This window comes from Bombina bombina, chromosome 4 (genome assembly GCF_027579735.1).
Source record: "Bombina bombina isolate aBomBom1 chromosome 4, aBomBom1.pri, whole genome shotgun sequence".
NCBI classification, from domain to species: Eukaryota; Metazoa; Chordata; class Amphibia; order Anura; family Bombinatoridae; genus Bombina; species Bombina bombina.
Genome location: NC_069502.1, coordinates 1,145,858,199 through 1,145,873,734, shown reverse-complemented (window position 1 = coordinate 1,145,873,734; position 15,536 = coordinate 1,145,858,199). Strand labels below are relative to the sequence as shown.

Below are 15,536 nucleotides of genomic sequence, written 5' to 3'. Positions count from 1 at the left end.
ATATACACTATATACATTCAATGGTCCTACAGATCCATTTTAGTGATATATTCATTATATACACCAATAATCTATGAATAGAGATGGATATAGTAATGTAATACTTTCAATGAACTTTGAAAATGTATTTCCATATATTGTATACATTATTGCAAGAGGTACATTTTCTCCTGTTCTTGGGTCTACCTACTGTGTTTATCCACAAGAGTGGGTCTAAGGAGATAAACAAGCGGCTTATATGACCGCATATTTAGTTAAATAATCCCCTGGAGCTTGAGTGCTCGGCCTTCATTCATATTTGTGGCTACACAGTGGTATACTCAGGGAATAGGTGTTCAAAAGCTAAAATGTTCTGTGTTGGCATCTCGCTCCTTTATGATTATGATTATGTTTATGATTATGACTTTGTTGTAATTTGAATCTTGATCTGATGTGAAGATATATATATATATATACCATCATGACAAACATAAATCTATTAAAAGGTACACTCTAGACATTGGTAATCTATCCGTTAATATGTATTCATATATATATGAAAAGGTTTTTCATGACCTCTTGTTGCTCTGTTATTATTATTTCACCTCCGGTACATATGGGGTTAAAATAATCTCAGGGCGTGTTGTTTTTCAATATGTTTTAGCCAATGATGTTGTTCTTATCTTGTATATAAGGAACACCTATGGCTGGCTTCAGTATGCTATGATTACGGCTATGCCGAAACGCGTAAGCCTGCCAGCCAGAGGTGCCCCATCTCTGTTCTTTTGACACTGTGTTGTCCGACTTTTTTATTGACCAATAAAGGTTATGTTTTATTTAACTCTCTAACGCTCTCGTTTACTCTTTTTGGTGGACATCATAAATCGGCCCCAGAGTATACTGTTTAAAACCACCCCCTAATTTACTTAAATTAGCAAATGTTATCTTTGTGTCAGTATCCTTTATGGAAACCTAGCTCCTTCCATGAGCATTCTGATGTACGCCCAGAAACGTGTATTAAATGGTGCAAGGGTATGCAATAATGCTTGTAACAACACTAATGCTATAGGCTTAGTTTCCATTACTGTGGCAAACTGTGCAAACTAGTGGTAATAGAATTGTCTTCATTAAAGTCTAGAGCGATGTTTTATGTTACCACTAGGTTACACAATTTACAGCAGCAATAGAAACTAGGCCATAGTGTTCAAGGCATGTGCATACTACTGAGCCTCTGTAAACATTCTGTTAAGAAAATTAGCTGTTTTTTTATCAAAGGATTCCATGAGAAAGAGACTTTTTGAACCTTTCAGTATAATTTAATAAAGGGTCCTTTTAATAAAAAAAAGTATCTGAAATTACTTCTGTTTAACCCTTTAAGGACCGGGCATTTCAGACTAAAACTTCCCCAAAAGACCAGAGCATTTTTAGCATTTTTGCTATCACTACATTTAAACAAATAGAGCCTTTTTTTTTATTTACCTATCAAAAAACCAAATATTTATTTTAGTAGACAGCCCAAAGTATTAATCTAGGCCCATTTTGGTATATTTCATGCCACCATTTCACCACCAAATGTGATCAAATAAAAAAAATTGTTAACTTTTTCACAAACTTTAGGTTTCTCCCTGAAATGATTTACAAACAGCTTGTGCAATCATGGCACAAATGGTTGTAAAAGCTTCTCTGGGATCTCCAGAGAAGCTTTTACAACCATTTGTGCCATGATTTTTTTATCTTCCCTCCCCCACCCCCAATGAAAGTCTGCCAGTAAGAAAATATAAGGCTTTTTTTTAATAATTTTTTTAATATATTTTATGCAGTGTAGGATCCCCTCTTACGCCCCAACCTCCCTGATCCCCCAAGAAAAGCTCTCTATCCCTCCACCTTCTAACCAATTCCCTCCATCTTAGGTACTGCCAGTACTCAGTTTTCTATTATTTTTCATTTATTTTAATTAAAAAAAAAAAAAAAAATTCTGTAGTGTGGTTTCCAAACTCCCTCCCCCCTCCTTCATTTACCCCCCTCCGCTTCCAAAATCCTTTCCCTACACTCTAATCTAACCCTCCACAATATAATCCCCCCTCTACCACCTTCCCCCCTCCCTCCTTCCCCCTAACTGCCGCTCTCAGAGTTTTTTTTATTTCCATAGTGTAGCGGTCCTGCCCACCCACCTCTCTCCTAACCCTCCCACACCACCAATGATCACACCACTGCTGTATGATGCAAAGAGGGCCACTGAGTGTCCCTCTCTGCATTGGTAACTCTGCCCGTCTATATCTGCACTGCCCCACTCATGAGGCATGCAGAAATAGCATGATCTCGCTACTTTTAGCAAGATCGCGGCAGAGAGAGGCCCAGGACAGCAGCGTCGTACAGGATACGGCACTGGTCGTTAAGGGGTTAAATGTTTTGTGCAGTTGGCTGATCTTCTGCTTTGTGCCCTTTGTAATTGCTGTTTCCAGTTTTTCAATTATTGTCAAAGTGAAAGAGATACCCTAGCTAAACCAATAAAATTACATTTTTACTTCCTTGTCTCTTTATGGACATTCAGTTTACATCATGTGCTAATGCAGATATTTCTCCCACTCCCTGAGGGAGGTAGTACATTTGCCATACTGTATAAATTATTCTTTAAAATATGTCACATGACTATTAATATTCTCTAGCTGGCCAGATGATTTTTTTTTCCTTTGGAATAAAGTTTTCACTAATTTAGTCTGGGCTATCTCAAACCCGCAATAATTATTTGTGATAGGACTGTACCAGTGCAGTACCCTGTCACAAACAGTTGATTTGAATCTTGTGCTTGATCAAACTTTTCATTCAAACATTTTAAATCAAACCCCATAATAATAGGACACAAGTAATTGTGTTTCTTATTACTTTGAGAGGTGAAAAAACAACAACATTACACAGTGGTATCCCAATCCTATGACTTCTCACGGTGCCCTTGCAAAACAATGGGCTAGGTTACAAGTGAAGCTGAGAGTGTTATCTTGCGCTTGGTTCCTTGTTAAGAATAGCGTAAATCTTAATGCAGCCTTCATTTTTTAGCATACTTTTCAAATGGGAGTGCTATGAGTTTATAGGGATACTAAACCCACATTTTTTTTCTTGAATGATTCAGATAGAGCGAACAGTTTTAAGCAACTTTCTAATTTACTCCTATTTTCAATTTATATTCATTCTCTTGCTATCTTTATATAAAAAGCAGGAATGAAAAGCTTAGAAGCCAGCTCATTTTAGGTTTAGCACCCTGGATAGCACTTGCTTAATGGTAGCTACATTTAGAAAACCAATAAGAAAGCATAACCCAGGTTCTCAACCAAAAATAGGCTTTATATTCCTGCTTGTTAAATAAAGATAGCAAAAGAACAAAGAAAAATTGATAATACGAGTAAATTAGAAAGATACCTAAAATTTCATGCTCTATCTGAATCAAAGAAAAAAAAATGGCTTTAGTATCCCTTTAATGAGAGCTTTTATCTAGGGATAGACCGATATCTAATTTTTTGGGCCGATACCGATTATTGTCCACCTTTCAGGCCGATAACCGATAACAGGGGCCGATATTCGGTACATTTAAAGTTTTGAAAAATAAACACAATTTCTACACAAATCTGGTATAAACTGAACATGCTTATTAAAATTTTAAACATTAAAAGTAAACAACTGGGAAAAATAAAGTGCTTGAAAATGAACTTATTAAATGGCTTCCCAAAACAAGAAAAATGGCATAAATACCTTTAAACTGCACATTGATATAAAATTAAATTTAAGTCACTACTGCAAAGCTAGACACTACACAATTTCTTCAATACTCCCAGTTAAGTAGAACAACATTATAGTGCAGAAAGCATAACATTTCAGCATGTTCTCCTGTTAAACGGCTTCTGCTTTTTTTCATATATTGCTGCCACTTCACTGAAAAAAAGCTCACTTGGCACACTTTACAGATAAGGGTTAAAAGTAAAGTAAATAATATGTATATATACACACACATATATATATATATATATATATATATATATATATATATATATATATATATATATATATATATATACAGTGGGGAAAAAAGTATTTAGTCAGCCACCAATTGTGCAAGTTCTCCCACTTAAGAAGATGAGAGAGGCCTGTAATTTTCATCATAGGTATACCTCAACTATGAGAGACAAAATGTGGAAACAAATCCAGACAATCACATTGTCTGATTTGGAAATAATTTATTTGCAAATTATGGTGGAAAATAAGTATTTGGTCAATATCAAAAGTTCATCTCAATACTTTGTTATATATCCTTTGTTGGCAATGACAGAGGTCAAACATTTTCTGTAAGTCTTCACAAGGTTGTCACACACTATTGCTGGTATGTTGGCCCATTCCTGCATGCAGATCTCCTCTAGAGCAGTGATGTTTTGGGGCTGTTGCTGGGCAACATGGACTTTCAACTCCCTCCAAAGGTTTTCTATGGGGTTGAGATCTGGAGACTGGCTAGGCCACTCCAGGACCTTGAAATGCTTCTTACGAAGCCACTCCTTCATTGCCCAGGCAGTGTGTTTGGGATCATTGTCATGCTGAAAGACCCAGCCACGTTTCATCTTCAATGCCCTTGCTGATGGAAGGAGGTTTGCACTCAAAATCTCACGATACATGGCCCCATTCATTCTTTCATGTACACGAATCAGTCGTCCTGTTCCCTTTGCAGAGAAACAGCCCCAAAGAATGATGTTGTCACCCCCATGCATCACAGTAGGTATGGTGTTCTCTCTCCTCCAAACACAACAAGTTGTGTTTCTACCAAACAGTTCTACTTTGGTTTCATTTGACCATATGACATTCTCCCAATCCACTTCTGGATCATCCAAATGCTCTCTAGCATACTTCAGATGGACCTGGACATGTACTGGCTTAAGCAGGGGGACACGTCTGGCACTGCAGGATCTGAGTCCCTGGCGGCGTAGTGTGTTACTGATGGTAGCCTTTGTTACGTTGGTCCCAGCTCTCTGCAGGTCATTCACTAGGTCCCCCATGTGGTTCTGGGATGTTTGCTCACCGTTCTTGTGATCATTTTGACCCCACGGGGTGAGATCTTACGTGGAGCCCCAGATCGAGAGAGATTATCAGTGGTCTTGTATGTCTTCCATTTTCTAATTATTGCTCCCACAGTTGATTTCTTTACACCAAGCTGCTTGCCTATTGCAGATTCAGTCTTCCCAGCCTGGTGCAGGTCTACAATTTTGTTTCTGGTGTCCTTCGACAGCTCTTTGGTCTTCACCATAGTGGAGTTTGGAGTGTGACTGTTTTAGGTTGTGGACAGGTGTCTTTTATACTGATAACAAGTTCAAACAGGTGCCATTAATACAGGTAATGAGTGGAGGACAGAGGACCCTCTTAAAGAAGAAGATACAGGTCTGTGAGAGCCAGAAATCTTGCTTGTTTGTAGGTGACCAAATACTTATTTTCCACCATAATTTGCAAATAAATTATTTCCAAATCAGACAATGTGATTGTCTGGATTTGTTTCCACATTTTGTCTCTCATAGTTGAGGTATACCTATGATGAAAATTACAGGCCTCTCTCATCTTCTTAAGTGGGAGAACTTGCACGATTGGTGGCTGACTAAATACTTTTTTACCCCCACTGTATGTATATATATATATATATATATATATATGTATATATATACTGACACTTGACAGGGGAAGAAAGGACATGCTGGAATATCAGTGCTAGATTTATTTATTTGCTTTAATTTTTAATATGCTCATATATTTACTGGATTGCAAATACCTTCCCTGGTACTGAGGAGAGGACTTTAAGTTTCTTTATTATGTCACTTATGGCAGTTTTATACATGTGCATATGTGAATATTGATACTAGTCTCCTATACTGCATAGCTTTCTACTCAAGGTTTGTTGTTGTGGACATTTAATTGAAATGCCTGAACTATAATGTTTTTTAATGGTTTTTTATGCCCCTAAAAGGGTAAAATAAAATATATAAATTAAAAAACCATCAAATATAGCAGCTTTAGTGAAATGTTTTGCAAATGTGTAAAATTTATCAGAATGCAATAAATAATGTTCTATTTCTGACAGCAATTAGGAAGCAAATTAATTTTAAGTATTGCTGACCCCTTCAGGGAAACCATGTAGCTTTAAGTGCCACTTAAAGATCATATTTTCCCCTTCACAAATCATATTTTTTTTATTTATGCAAGTTCATATACAGGCCTGCCATTGGGGGTATGGTAGTTGGTAACTGAGCTCCCAGGAACACCTGAGGTTGGACTCTGTTATCAGTGCTATATATTATTAGATGCTATGCTATGTCCTGCTTATATGTCCTATAGATAATTTCTGTCACTTAAAACTACATAGTTTCCCTGAAGTACACAGAGCTAAATTACTTTTGATTTGCTCCATAATGGTAATATCGGCAAGTTTCTGGCCGATACTGATTATTTCCGAAATTCTGAATATCGGCCATAATAATCGTCCGTTCCGTCAATCGGTCTACCCCTACTTTAAGCGCTCATGTCACAAGTTTTGAGTTAAGTGCAAAACAAAATATCACTAAAAAATTTTGGGATTTTGGAGACCTGAAGTAGCCATTAACCCTTTATTATGCATAACAAAAACCATGAAAATGATATGCAAATAAACGGCTAGATTTAGAGTTTTGTCGGTAAAGACCCGCGTAGCTAACGCTGCTTTTTTTCCCAATGCACCGTTTAAATAACGCTGGTATTTAGAGTTGTCTGAGGGGCTGCGTTAGGCTCAAAAAAAGGGTGCGTTGAGCCTAATGTAGCTCCACTTCAACCCTCAATACCAGCGTTGCTTATGGTAGCGGCAAGCTGAAAAAACGTGCTCGTGCATGATATCCCCATAGGAAACAATGGGGCTGAGCTGGCTGAAAAAAAACCTAACACCTGCAAAAAAGCAGCGTTCAGCTCCTAATGCAGCCCCATTGTTTCCTATGGGGAAACACTCTCTAAGTCTGCACCTAACACACTAACATAAACCCCGAGTCTAAACACCCCTAACCTTACACTTATTAACCTCTAATCTGCCGCCCCCGCTATCGCCGACACCTGCGTATTATTATTAACCTCTAATCTTCCGCTACGGACACCGCCGCCACCTACATTATCCCTATGAACCCCTAATCTGCTGCCCCTAACACCGCCGACCCCTATATTATATTTAATAACCCCTAAACTGCCCCCCTCCAACGTCGCTGCTACCTAACTACACTTATTAACCCCTAATCTGCCGACCGGACCTCGCCGCCACTATAATAAATGTATTAACCCCTAAACCGGCGCACTCCCATCTCGCAAACACTATAATAAATAGTATTAACCGCTAATCTGCCCTCCCTAACATCGCCGCCACCTACCTACAATTATTAACCGCTAATCTGCCGCACGCACCATCACTGCTACTATAATAAATATATTACCCCCTACACATAACTATAACCCTAACCCTAACACCCCCCTAACATAAATATAATTTAAATTAAACAAAATAATATTCCTAAAATTAACTAAATTATTCCTATTTAAAACTAAATACCTATAAAATAAACCCTAATATAGCTACAATATAACTAAGAGTTACTTTGTAGCTATTTTAGGATTTATATTTATTTTACAGGCAACTTTGTATTTATTTTAACTAGGTACAATAGCTATTAAATAGTTAATAACTATTTAATAGCTACCTAAGTAAAATAACTACAAAATTACCTGTAAAATAAATCCTAACCTAAGTTACAATTAAATCTAACTACACTATCATTACATTAATTAAATAAATTACCTACAATTACATAAAATAAAATACAATAAAATAAACTATTCTATAATACAAAAAAAACAAACACTAAATTACAAAAAATAAAAAAGAATTACAAGCAGTTTAAACTAATTATACCTAATCTAAGCCCCCTAATAAAATAAAAAAGCCCCCCAAAATAAAAAATTCCCTACCCTATTCTAAAATACAAAAGTAATCACCTCTTTTACCAGCCCTTAAAAGGGCTTTTTGTGGGGCCTTGCCCCAAAGTAATCAGCTCTTTTGCATGAAAATAAAAATACAATACCCCCCCAACATTAAAACCCACCACCCACATACCCCTACTCTAACCCACCCAAACCCAAAAATATCACTAACCCCTTGAAGATCTCCCTACCTTGAGTCGTCTTCACTCAGCCGAGCCGAATTCTTCATCCAAGGTGCGCAGAGGAGGTCCATCATCCGGTAGAAATCTTGATCCAAGCGGGGCAAGAAGAGGTCCTCCATCCGGTAGAAGTGTTCATCCAGGCAACGTCTTCAATCTTCATCCATCCGGAGCGGAGCCATCTTCATAGGAGCCGACGCAGAGCCATCCTCTTCTACCGACGGACTAACGACGAATGAAGGTTCCTTTAAGGGACATCATCCAAGATGGCGTCCCTTCAATTCTGATTGGCTGATAGAATTCTAAGTCTTTGGTCTGATAATGATATTGCCCTCTTCTGATATCTGATTTGGGGATAGGTCTAATCATAAGCTTTTCCCCCAGATTAGTTGCTGGTTATTCAGTATTTTGGTTTGATTTATGAGTTACTTTGTTGTATTGTAGGGCTGTAATACATTCTAAATAGCTTGTGATATTTTTGTTCAGAAACAGCTAAATAAAAGGTGAGGATACTCTGTGTTAGTTACTCTTTAAGAAGTTTGCCCAATCTACCTATCTAGCTGCTTTGAACCTTTATATAAATGTATGGTATTAAATATATTATTATATTATATGTTATTTTCTTTCCACATAGGGGAACTGTTTTTTCTATCAACTTCTGAACCAACGTCTGTTGCGCCACAAGGAACAATTTATAAACTGGTAGACCCCTCAAGGTTAGTAATTCATACTGGAGGTTTTATGTCTTTGTTGAAAAGCTGCTTCATGTGAGATTATTTGATTGATGTTAATAAAGACTATGGGAACTATTTTATTGTGTGAGAACAGCTGTGCCAAATAGTTTCCATGTGTTTTAATGCGGATTTCAAATTATATCTATATTTAACGGCAAACATATTTTGTAGATTCAAGGGATTTTCTGGTTTCAGATCGGGTTGCCACCTGTCCGGGGATGACCCGGACAGTTTCGGTTTCCATTTGTGTGTCCGGGTTTGAAGCTGAGTCCGACCCAGAAAATGGTGGGAAACAGCTACGACCAAAAAAGGTGGCATTATGTATTTGCTACATACTGCAGATGCCTACAGTTATTTCTCTCTCATGTGTGTGTGTCTTTGTGTGTGAGTGTATGAGAACATTAGTGTCTGTGTATGTGAGAGAAAGAGTGTGTGTTAGAGAGTGTGTGTGAGAGTGTTAGCGCTTGTCCGAGAGTGTACGTGTTATACATAGGGGTTGATTTATAAAGCAGCGGATGCTGCTTTTTACGCCCCTCGTTTCAGGTTCGCCTGAAATGGAAGCTAAGATGCATTGGTCATAAGACCGCTGCTCCTTAACTTGTTTGACACCCCCTGCTAGCGGCCGATTTACTACGAGTGTGCAGGGGGCAGCATTGCACAAGCATTTCACAAGAAATGCTTGTGCAATGTTAAACGGCGACAGCATATGCATTAAGCAAAGTCGAGCGGATAGCGAATCATGTCTGCTTGACCTTTAATAAATTTACCCCATAGTGTGTAATGTGCAAAAAATTTTTTTTGCTGAGTTGTGCAAGAGTGTTCGGGTTTGGCCTGAGCTAAAAGTGGCAACCCTAGTTTCAGATCGTTCTTTATGAAATCTGAAACATAAACTGACTTTTAGAGAAATGTCAGTAGCATTGTACCAAGGAACTCTTCATTTAACAAACTTAGGTTTCGAAATGTTTTTGGGGATGTGCAGATTTCAAGTTTAGGTCTAAAGCCTGTGATTTTCTTTTTTTTCTCATTTGAGTGAGAATGTAAACTCTGAAAAGAGTGTATGTTTTTTTTGAATTTCGGTTAGTTTTTTGTGTTTGATAATTAATAATGTCTTTAAGCACTAGGTCGCCAATGACGTTGTCAAAAAGTAATTATGGGGGAGGGGGCACTTGTTGGAGGTCAACAGGCGTTGGGGGCAGGGACAAATCAGGAGGGCCGGGGCAAGGGTGTGTTGTGTAGTGGAAGTGCTTGGTGCAGTAGTGGACCTACTTTACAGAGGGTCCTGGTGCAAAAATGTTTTTGGGCCCCCAGAGATAACTTAGTAGTAAAAAATAGTAACAATATAGATGGTGCTCTGTATAATAATTTTGAAGATAGATAGACATAGATAGATATGCAACCTGCACTAATAAAAGGCTCCCCAGCAATATGATTATACACATTCTGCACTTGCCTATGTATAGACTGGTTGCTATGGGCCCCCAGCACTTGGCCCTGGTGCCCCTGCACCTACTGCACCAATGGTAGTTCTGCCTCTTCCTGGGTGGGACATTGGCAAGACTAGGTGGCGTTAGGGATACCATCAGCAGAATGGTGGTGGGAAAAGTAAGCTAGGATCACAAACTTGGGGAGCATAAAGTGTCTCCCTGGCGACACCACTGTTGGCTGCAATATTTTACTCCTTTCTTGAGTATGAATTGAACCTGTGAACTTCAACATACCAACAAGGTACTATATCTGCAGAGCTATCGGGATGCTTAATGAGTCTTTTAGCAGTTTTACATTTAATAATGACATCACATACAGAGATTTAGGATTGCTTGATGTCTACTATTCAGCCAGACAGTCCAGTAGTTTAGCAGGCTGTCCAATAAAATCTTCACAATAAACAATACACTTAAAGGGACAGTAAAGTCAAAATTAAACATTCATGATTCAGAAAGAGCATGCAGTTTTAAGCAATATTCCAGTTTACTTTTATTATCAGTTTTTCTTAGCTCAGTTAGTATCCTTTGTTAAAGAGTAATACTAGGTGAACTCAGGAACGTGGACATGTCCTTAGCCATCTGGCAGCAGTGTTTGTAACAATGTTTATAGCAATGTTATACACAGTTGCAAACTTTGCTGTCATAGAATGTATATAGCATTCAGTTGCAGCAGTGTATGTAACAATGTATAACATTGATATAAACATTGCAAACTTTGCTGCCAGATAAAGACACGTGCACACTCCTGAGCTCACCTTGAAATACATTTTAACAAATTATATGAGAACTAAACAAAATTGATGATAGAAGTAAACTGGAAAGTTGTTTAAAATGATATGCTCTACCCAATGCATTTAAATTTAATTCTGACTTTACTGTCTCTTTAAATATTCCATTTTTTAAAGTCTCTGAGTGTTTACTAAATATAAAAGGCCTCTGATGCCTCAATGTATTACAAATATGGGGCAGAAAGAAGTATGGGGCAGTCAAGGGGGTCAAATCACTGCTATTTATGTGCGTCGCTGTCAGCCAAAGAGGTAAAATTATTTATTAGTATGTTACAGGCAACCAAGGGGTGAAATGACTACTCAGTAGCGGGATCAAGAATGGCAGCTAAGGTAGAGCTTTTGGGGGGCATTGTGTGACCTTTCCTATTATCGTGCCCTGTCACAGAAAGATTGTCCAGTTTTTTTATGGAGGACAGCTCGCGCCCTAAGTAGACTGTTGGAGATTAAACAGGATTATGGGTAATTGGATTAAACAGTTACCATTGGAAACTGTAATACTAAGCAGCAATTACATTCAATTTGTAAACGTTGTAACTGCTATTTAATACCAGATTTCTTCCTAATAAATCCTAGTTCTCCTCCAAAGCTTTTTATGGTTAGTACAATAAAAATACATGTATATTTGTACCACCTTTTGTACATCTGCGTAGAATATAGTGCCCAATTCAAATGATTAAACTTAACATACTGTAATGTCATAAGTACAGCTTGATTAAAATGAGATTATAATATAGTTGTATTTTCTTTAGAGAGAGTATAATATAATGTGGCCCTTGGACCACTGCTTAGTAGGGTAGGTCACTGGTAGGGCCTTTAAAGAGACTTGAAAGTGCAAAAAGAAAATGCTCTTCTCTTTTTATTTTTGTATTTTTGCTCTATTATTACATATAGCAATGTGTTAAACCCCAGCAGCAGTATACTAGTGGGAGCAGGGCCGATGCTAGGATTTTTGGCCACACAGGCAAGGATAAATTTTGCCCCCCCCCCCGTGGTTGTGCTGCATAGCAAAATCAGACAGTGGTTGTGCTGCATAACAAAATCAGACAGTGGTTGTGCTGCATAGCAAAATCAGACAGTGGTTGAGCTGCATAGCAAAATCAGACAGTGGTTGTGCTGCATAACAAAATCAGACAGTGGTTGTGCTGCATAGCAAAATCAGACAGTGGCTGTGCTGCTTAGCATAATCATACAGTGGTTGCTTGTGCTGCATAGCAAATCAGACAGTGGTTGTTTGTGCTGCATACAAATCAGACAGTGGTTGTGCTGCATAACAAATCAGACAGTGATTGTGCTGCATAACAAAATCAGACACTGGTTGTGCTGCATAACAAAATCAGACAGTGGTTGCTTGTGCTGCATAACAAAATCAGACAGTGGTTGTGCTGCATAACAAATATATATATATATATATATATATATTTAAAATGACATCTAAATCGTATTGATTTATTATTACTGCCTGCCTGATCAGTGACAATGAATGATGAGGGGGCAAAGTGTGTGTGAGTAACACTGAGATAGAGCCACTGCCCCAGGAGGACAGGACTTACCTCCGTATTGATATGTTCTTCTCCCTCTGGACACACCAGTGCTATTCTTCATAGTGTGAGAGTGGGACGCCCGGCCATCCAAGGAGCATAGAGAGAGTAAGGGAGGGCAGCACATCATGTGTGTAACCCCTGTGCTGGAAGTCTGGAACCAACTAGCATCACTCTGCATGGGCTTGTGTCCAAAGCGTGCGCGCCTGACACTTCAGAAGTTCAGCTCAAGCATTGGGCTCCCGGCTCTGCAGTCTGCACATCAGATACATCACATCAAAGGAACTGAAGACTGACGTGGTGCGTGCAGACTAAGTTTTTTACCCCAGGACCGCACGGTCAGGCAGCCAACACTTTGTACGCAGCGCAAGCGCAACACATATTGCCAATATTAGCCCGGCCCCGTCGTCATTACATTTATTCAGCCGGTGTTCTGTTGAGAACTCCAATTCGTCAAAAACTCCAATCTGACATCACTTCCGGTGACTCTTTTATTTTAATATCTGTTTTGCCTCTGTCTGGGGGGCCACTGTAGACCCTTTGGCATACACCCCAAGCCCCCCTAGAACCTTCCAGGTGCAGGCAAAATAAATAGTGAAGATAGGCAATTACAGGGCCTATCTGATTGGTTGTGAATCCTGTCACTCACAGGACACGGACCAATCAGATGTATGGAAATACCGGAAGTGAAGTCAGATTGGAGTTTTCAGCAGATTGGAGTTCTCGACAGAACACCGGCCCTTAACTGTGATGACTTGCGCGCCTGACACTTCAGAAGTTCAGCTCAAGCATTGGGCTCCCGGCTCTGCAGTCTGCACATCAGATACATCACATCAAAGGAACTGAAGACTGACGTGGTGCGTGCAGACTAAGTTTTTTACCCCAGGACCGCACGGTCAGGCAGCCAACACTTTGTGCGCAGCGCAAGCGCAACACATATTGCCAATATTAGCCCGGCCCCGTCGTCATTACATTTATTCAGCCGGTGTTCTGTTGAGAACTCCAATTCGTCAAAAACTCCAATCTGACATCACTTCCGGTGACACTTTTATTTTAATATCTGTTTTGCCTCTGTCTGGGGGGCCACTGTAGACCCTTTGGCATACACCCCAAGCCCCCCTAGAACCTTCCAGGTGCAGGCAAAATAAATAGTGAAGATAGGCAATTACAGGGCCTATCTGATTGGTTGTGAATCCTGTCACTCACAGGACACGGACCAATCAGATGTATGGAAATACCGGAAGTGAAGTCAGATTGGAGTTTTCAGCAGATTGGAGTTCTCGACAGAACACCGGCCCTTAACTGTGATGACTTCTGGTCTGCTGCTGCCGCCCTCCAGTTTTTGAATTAAAAAAAAAGGCTAAAACTCCTGGCAGCGCCTAAGGAATATAAAAAACTGTGAATCACACCTTTCTTTAATTTGCTCCTCTGCAGCAAATAATTATGAATAGGCTCACTAAATAAAATAAAACATTTAAAAAAAAAAATCATTGTTGTTTTTCTCCAAGATTGCGCCCCACTGCTTGGGCGCAATAGGCGGCTGCATAGTTAGCCTTTATGCAAACACCGGGCCTGAGTGGGAGCGAGCAAATGTGTGCAGCCACCAATCAGAAGCTAGCTCCCAATAATGCATTGCTGCTCTGGAGCCTATTTATATATGCTTTTCAACAGAAGGATACGAAGAGAACAAAGTACATTTGATAATAGAAATAATTGAAGTCTCTTAAAATTGCATGTCTATCTGACCCATGAATGTTCAGTTTTTACTTTTATATTCCTTTAACCCCCTTTAACCTTTTTGTGTCTGTCAAAATGCCATATAACCATTGGTATCATTTTGTTATAGCATTGTTATAAATAAATTATAGTCATTGTTTTAAGATAGCCTTAAAGGGACATTCTAGTATAAAAATAAAATACTCTCTTTTGTTACACCATTTTAGTTTTAAACAATTCTCTTTTGTTATTCTGTTTCTAATTTCTTTAAAAGGGTTAAAAATCTAGTCAGTTCAGGAGCGTGCACATGTCTGCAGTATTATATGGCAGCAGTGTTGCAACAACGTTATACATTAGCAGGAGCACTAGATTGCAGCACTATTTCCTGTCATGTAGTTCTCCAGACATGTGCACACTACTTATTTAGATATCTCTTCAACAAAGAATAACATGAGAATAAAACATTTAATAATACAAGTACATTGGAAACTTTTTTTAAAACTGTATTCTCTATCTAAATTATGGAAGACAAATTTGGGGTTTCATGTCCCTTTAACATTAGAAGTAAATTGGATTCTTATTTAAAAATTGTATCTATCTTAATCATGAAACAAATTGTAATCACAATTTTATAAAAACATACAGCTTCATTACATTTGAGACATTTTGTTTCCAGTGCATGCTGTTATCAGCTTTTTATTGTTATACTAGCTAGGTGATAAGCCTGCAAATCCCAAAGCTAAAATTAAAAAAAATAAAAAAATTTAAATTGAAGAAAAAAATAAACAAAGCTATCCAAAACCTAAACTAATACCCCTATAAAATAAGAATCCCCCCAAAAATAAAACCCTCTAATCTAATACTAAACTACCAATAGCCCTTAAAGGGGCTTTTGTAGGGCATTGCCCCAAGTTAAACAGCTCTTTTACCTAAACAAATGACCAATTACCCCCTAATAGTAAAACCCCCCACACACCAAGCCCCCAAAATAAAAAAAACCTAAAACTAAAAAACCCTAAACTACCCATTGCCCCTAAAGGGCCATTTGTATAGGCATTGCCCTTAAAAGGGCATTCAGCTTATTTACTGCCCTTAAAAGGGCAAT

At 38.6% G+C, this 15,536-nt stretch overlaps 1 protein-coding gene and 1 long non-coding RNA gene across 3 annotated transcripts in view; one reads left to right on the top strand and one right to left on the bottom strand.

Moving 5' to 3' along the window:
* The window catches only part of HHIPL2 (HHIP like 2), a 245,544-nt gene that overhangs the window by 174,412 nt on the left and 55,596 nt on the right, over positions 1 to 15,536 (top strand). For both annotated transcript variants that reach the window (XM_053712520.1, XM_053712519.1), the window contains exon 7: positions 8,806 to 8,887. In XM_053712520.1, coding sequence (XP_053568495.1) covers positions 8,806 to 8,887 — 82 coding nt within the window. The remainder of the gene's footprint in view (positions 1 to 8,805; positions 8,888 to 15,536) is intronic.
* LOC128658071 (uncharacterized) overlaps positions 1 to 15,536 on the bottom strand; it is a 117,099-nt gene that overhangs the window by 97,152 nt on the left and 4,411 nt on the right. The gene's annotated exons all lie outside the window — the stretch shown is intronic.